At 52.2% G+C, this 5,296-nt stretch overlaps 1 protein-coding gene across 4 annotated transcripts; it reads left to right on the plus strand.

The window, feature by feature from the left end:
* Nucleotides 1–1,160: 1,160 nt before the first annotated feature.
* On the plus strand, nt 1,161–5,296 carry Psrc1 (proline and serine rich coiled-coil 1). 4 transcript variants are annotated; one of them, XM_050120965.1, is made up of 8 exons: nt 1,161–1,209; nt 1,570–1,620; nt 1,701–1,758; nt 2,378–2,816; nt 3,493–3,607; nt 3,700–3,942; nt 4,428–4,521; nt 4,719–5,296. In XM_050120965.1, the coding sequence occupies exons 2-8, from the start codon at nt 1,602–1,604 to the stop codon at nt 4,720–4,722; spliced, it is 972 nt and encodes a 323-aa protein (XP_049976922.1). In that variant the 5' UTR covers nt 1,161–1,209; nt 1,570–1,601; the 3' UTR covers nt 4,723–5,296. The 4 variants fall into 4 exon arrangements, with proteins under 4 accessions (XP_049976922.1, XP_049976923.1, XP_049976921.1 ...); XM_050120966.1 differs by lacking the exon at nt 1,161–1,209 and adding an exon at nt 1,232–1,250; XM_050120964.1 differs by lacking the exon at nt 1,161–1,209 and having other exon boundaries at nt 1,346–1,620.

A 5,296-nucleotide genomic window follows, 5' to 3' on the forward strand; every position in this document is an offset into this window, starting at 1 on the left:
AGAATATTGTATACATAATAAATAAATATTTAAAAAACCAAAAATAAATAAATAAAAGAAAAAATTAAAAATAAATTAAAAAAATTACTGGTGAATTTAAGGTCAGCATGAGACCCTGTCCCAGAAAACAACTGACAAAATACAGAAGGGAAAGAGACAGAGATGGTGTGTGTGTGTGTGTGTGTGTGTGTGTGAATGGAGAAGAGAGGTCAGACCATAGCCAGGCAACAGCGAACACAACAGCTGAGGCCTCCTTCCATCTGAAGCAAGCCGAGGACAGAAGGTGTGGGATATCCACAGGGACTGTGCCCTAAGGATCGGCCAGACCTCGGCCTCTGCTGTTTGCTACAGTATTTACAGACCCATCACTAAAGTTTATACACACCTCACCTCCAGCGTCCAGGCAAAGGAATAAAATCTTCACACGAGCAAGATCTCTAGCTCCCTAGCCGTATGTAAGCCTTCTGCGTTTAAGGAGCACTACCCTGAAATCCTTTTATTATTTTTTTACTATTATTATTTATGAATTCGACACTTATGGAATACCTTCTTAGCAAAGACTTACTGTGTCCCTGGAAGTATAATTCTTTTTCCTTAATTATTTAAACTCTTAAATAGCTGTTCATACACGTCGTTTTGGGGTTGAAACAGGGAGGAGAAATAGCAGCTATCTCAGAGAAATGTCTTATGCTAAGTGAAGAATACTTGTGCCTCTATGGGCTGGGGTGGGGTGGGTGAGGGGGGGTGGGGGGTGGTCTCAGCAAGCAGGTGAAAAGCCCTGACGCTAAACCTAGAGCAGCCTGGATGGCAGGAGGTGGGGGCGGGGGAAGAAACGGGGCTCCAAGCCCACATTGGTTGGCCGGGTTCCCCCCTCTCCGCCGTCGCCGCTCCTTGCAGGTTCTGGCGGGCAGTCAGGAGGAGGCACACCCGGGCGCGCGCGCGCGCGCACTTGCGGCTTCGCTCCCACCCACCCACCCCGAAGCCCCCCGGATGGAGCCTCTCTGAGAACTGCGCTTAGGTCTACCTACAACCTTCTTCGGCGGTCTTCCCGACGGTTCCCGCCTCAGCCCCGCCCCCATGGACTCGCCAATCGCTGTGCTCTTGGAGCAGAAGTGGGTGGAGTCTAGGAAATTCGAAAGAAGCTCCGCCCCTCGGGAGCCTATTCCCGGGAACTGGGAGGTTGTAGAAGAAAAGCATCCTGCGTGGACGGTGAGGCAGGGTGGGAAGTGTAAACGGAGTGTACGCCGGAGGTGTGGCGGGGATGTGGTGCCGGGAAGTGGAAAGGTGGCGAGGGAAGTGGCTGGGGGGGGGGGGAATCCCGGATGATACCAAGGGGGAGGAGAAATGTGCAGAGGAGAGGCAGATTCACAATCAATCAGGTGTTGGGGCCCGAGATCTCTGCACCTTTCCCGAAAACAACGGGCTAGTTTCAGGGGCACGTGCTGTTTCTTGGATCTTAGTTTACCACCACCATGCCTCCCCACCCCAGATAGTGCACCCTGAGTCTAGATGGGGGCGTAGGGCAGGATGATAGACACCCGAGGTAGGCTTGTTGTCTTTCCTGCTCAGGTCTAAACTGATTTCGCTTCTGCTGCCTGGGCATGGAAGAGTTGAAAGAAGGTAAGGAAGCCATGGAGGGGAGAATGAGGCCCTGAGAGTCTGCAGGGACTGATAGCTGACTTTTTTTCTCATCCCTTCAGATGTCAAGTTCATTGTGGATGAGACCTTGGACTTTGGAGGACTGTCCCCATCTGACAGGTACCAGCCCCTTTATCCTCACTATTTTTCTCCGATACACCTTTAACTGTAACCCTTTACTGTTAACTTATTGGCCTCTAGAGCTGGGGTTGGTAATGTAGCAGCGTACAGTGCACTCTGATGCCACCAGTATGGAAGAATTGGGCCTCTAGGACACAGCTTGGATGCTGGTGGGGAGAAGATGGAGTTACATTTAGGAGCTGATGTAAATGAAAGGTAGATGTGCTTGGGCATGTTGAGGCATGTCCATGGAATGCATGGCGTGTGCAGACCACCCCCCTCCCAGAATAGACCTGAGTGAGTGTGTGTGTGTGTGTGTGTGCATGCGTGTGTGCACACACATATACACGCTCACGCAGAGGAGGTGGAAGCAGAGAGGATTTTGAATTTGAGATCATTCTGGTCTACAGAGTTGAGAGCTTGTCTTGGAAAATGGGGAGCGGGGAAAAGAAAATAGGAGATGCTAAAGGCTTGCTGGGCCTCCACAGCACCAGGCATCGCATGTAAAGGCAGTTCTCATAGCCAGAATGGAGTCGGGGTTTGGGACGGTCCCTGGCTCTACTTCAGGCATGCCTTCTGCAATCTTTTGTGTGGCATGGTGCCATGTTTGCTTTCTCAGTCATGAGGAGGAAGACCTAACAGTGTTGGTGAGTCCAGAGAAACCACTCCGACGGGGCCTCTCTCACCGGAGTAACCCGAACACAGGAGCTCCCGCTCTCCAGAGTGTGAGGTTCAGTCTGGGCCCGCTCAGCCCAGAGAAGCTGGAGGAGATCCTTGATGAAGCCAACAGCCTAGCAGCTCAGCTAGAGGAGTGTGCCCTGCAAGATCGGGAGGGTACAGGTGCTGGCCCTGGGAAGCCCAGCTCCAGAGGGAAGCCCAGCCCTCGGCGGAAGACGTTTGTCCTGAAGGACAGCCCTGTCCGGGATCTGCTGCCCACTGTGAGCTCTTGGAGCACACCGTCCCCAAGCAGCCTAGCAGGACTCCGAAGCAGTGATAAGAAGGGGTCAACCAGGGCTGCTCGGGTGGCAGCTGGAAAGAAGCTTCCCGTCACAAAAAAGGTGAGTGTGGAGGGTTGGATTGCATGTGTGCCCCTAGACAAGGGACCCCAGACAATGACGGCCAGAAGTGGTCCCCTCATTGGTCAGAGGGAGAAAATTAATCTACGCATGCAATTGTTGGGATTAAGTAAATTGGGTTGGAGGTGGAGGTGGGTGGGTGGTGTCTGCCTAGCATAAACGAAGCCCTGGGTTTGAGCCCCAACATCATGTAAATGCATGTGATAAATGGAAATGTCTAAGTATATCCTGTAATCCCAAGAGCCAGGAAGACCCTCAAGGTCATCCTTGAGGGGCTCTCTGTTGAGGTTGAGTTTGAGACCAGCCTGGGCCACATGACTCCCTTGTTTCAAAAAGCAGCAATAGGCTGATGGGATGGATCAGTGAGAAAAAGCCCTTTCTACCAAGCCTGATGAACATGGGTTCAAACCTTGTGACCTGCATGACGAGAACTGACGCCCACAAGCTGTGCTCTGACCTCTGCATGTATGTTGGATACATGTGTATGTCGCACACAATAAATATAAAATGACTTTAAAAGAAAGAAAACACCTACCGCAGATCTTGTTGGCAGCGAATCTCTTCCTCACTGGTTCTAGACAACGGCCTGCCTCCCACGTCTTTTCAGAACACATGCTGCCTCCTTCCTAGTCCTCTCTTGTTCCTTGCTCGGTTTCAGGAATCGCCCACTTGCAATCTGTTCCCTGCAACCAGAAGCCCAGCGCTCTCTCCTCTTGCACAATCAACTCTTCCTCTCCGGCGGAAAACTGGGCCCAATGCACGGACAACAGCAAGTGAGACCCGGGCAGCCAAGATGTGGGTGACGCTGGTATGGAGGGGAGGAGAGGTGGGGCTCACCCAGAAATGTCTTCACTCCCCTCCACAGGCCCACCAGTCCCGGTCAGACCAGTCCTAGCTCCACAGCCTTCAACCAGCAACTCTCAATGTTCAACCCGACTACAGGGAGCAGCTGCTAAGTCTTCCGGTCGCTTACAGGTTCCCTCAGCCATCCCCAGGCCTGCCACACGAATGCCGCTCACTGGCCGGAGTGTACCACCTAGCAAAAGTGCCCAAACTCCAGAGTCTCTCTCAACTCGGAAAGGGCTTCCAAGTGCCGTAGGGCATAGAGGTAAGATAAAATAGGTGTATGGTCAGGCTAGGCATGGTGGCCACGTCTGTAATCTCAGCACTTGGAAGGTAGAGGCTGGAGAATCAGAAGGTCAAGGTCAGCCTTAGTTATTAAAACCATGCCTAAAAAAAAAAAAAATAGAGCTGGGCATGGTGGTGCATGCCTTTAATGCCAGCCCTTGGGAGGCAGAGACAGGCAGATTTCTGTTCAAGGCCAGCATAGTCTACATAGTGAATTCCAGGACAAGTATAGCTATATAGAGAGACCCTGTCTCAAAAAACAAACAAAATAAAACATTAGGTAGAAGAACATGTGTTGCGCCCAGCTTGGCCTTCACCTCCTACAGCTGTAATTCCATCGTCCTTGCAACCCTGCTTGCCGGCAGGAAAATGGGGTTCAGGAGGCACAAGCTTCCATCCAGTCTTGCCTTTTGAGAAGGGCAGCAGACCTTGGCTCTGATTCGTCTCTTCTTCATCCCCGCCAAGCTCCTGTTCCCCAGAGAGTGACTCTTCCAACCACCAGAGCCCCCCGAGGCAGGACGCAGCCCCTCAGGAAAGCTGCAGCCCCTGGACCTACTAGGTAAGACCGGTCCCTCTGGCCTCGCCAGCTGGGCTTCCAGGCTGCTGTGCACAGCATCCTTGAATTCTGTGTGGAGTGGGGAAGAGAGGGGAGAGAGAGCCTGCCCTTTCCCATCCCGAGGGGCTTGAACTTGGCGGGTACCAGGAGGGCATGAGAGGAAGAGTACTCCAGAGCATTTCCTCCGTCTGTCTCTTCAGGTAAAAAGACTGGACAGCAAGCACATGTTCAGTAAGGAACCACTACACTACCATCCTAGCCATTGAAGCCTGGCCCCTCCCCCCAGCAGTTTCTGACTCCAGGAGGTTCTTGCCCAGAGACTAGGTAGAGTTAGTGCCTCTAGGGTTGATCTCCGAAGTAAAGCCCATGGAGGGTGAGGTGGGTTGAGTTTGAGGAGACTAAAACCCCTCCCACCCTGGCTGAAAGAAGAGAGGAGAAGTCACTTGCTGGTGGAGAAATTCACAAACCAAATGAGAAACGCAGGCAGAGTGACCTGCCTCCTCCCATCCACACTGGTGGTCAGCCTAGAGAGCTCGACCTTCTTCCCAGACTGTGGCTCGCTGGCCACGTACGTGAGTGGCCTCCATGGTCTCTAGGAGAGGTTTTCCTGAACCGTTTCCCCCCGCTGGATTCTGGCCTGTCTGGAGAGGCCAGGCAGGCACCTGGCACGCAAGGCTTATTTGCTTGCTGTGAATTCTGTGACTCCTCACAGGCCAATCAACAAGAAGCTTACTCGTCAGTCTGTATTTTTCTTCAATAAAATGAATTTTTTAATATA

Source organism: Alexandromys fortis, unplaced genomic scaffold, assembly GCF_014885135.2.
Source record: "Alexandromys fortis isolate MF-2015 unplaced genomic scaffold, M_Fortis_MF-2015_v1.1 scaffold_176, whole genome shotgun sequence".
Classification (NCBI taxonomy): Eukaryota; Metazoa; Chordata; class Mammalia; order Rodentia; family Cricetidae; genus Alexandromys; species Alexandromys fortis.

Coding starts and splice junctions, on each gene's coding strand:
- Psrc1 (XM_050120965.1), top strand. Junction 3,608..3,699: donor CAATGCACGGACAACAGCAA/GTGAGACCCGGG, acceptor TCCCCTCCACAG/GCCCACCAGTCCCGGTCAGA. Junction 3,943..4,427: donor AAGTGCCGTAGGGCATAGAG/GTAAGATAAAAT, acceptor ATCCCCGCCAAG/CTCCTGTTCCCCAGAGAGTG.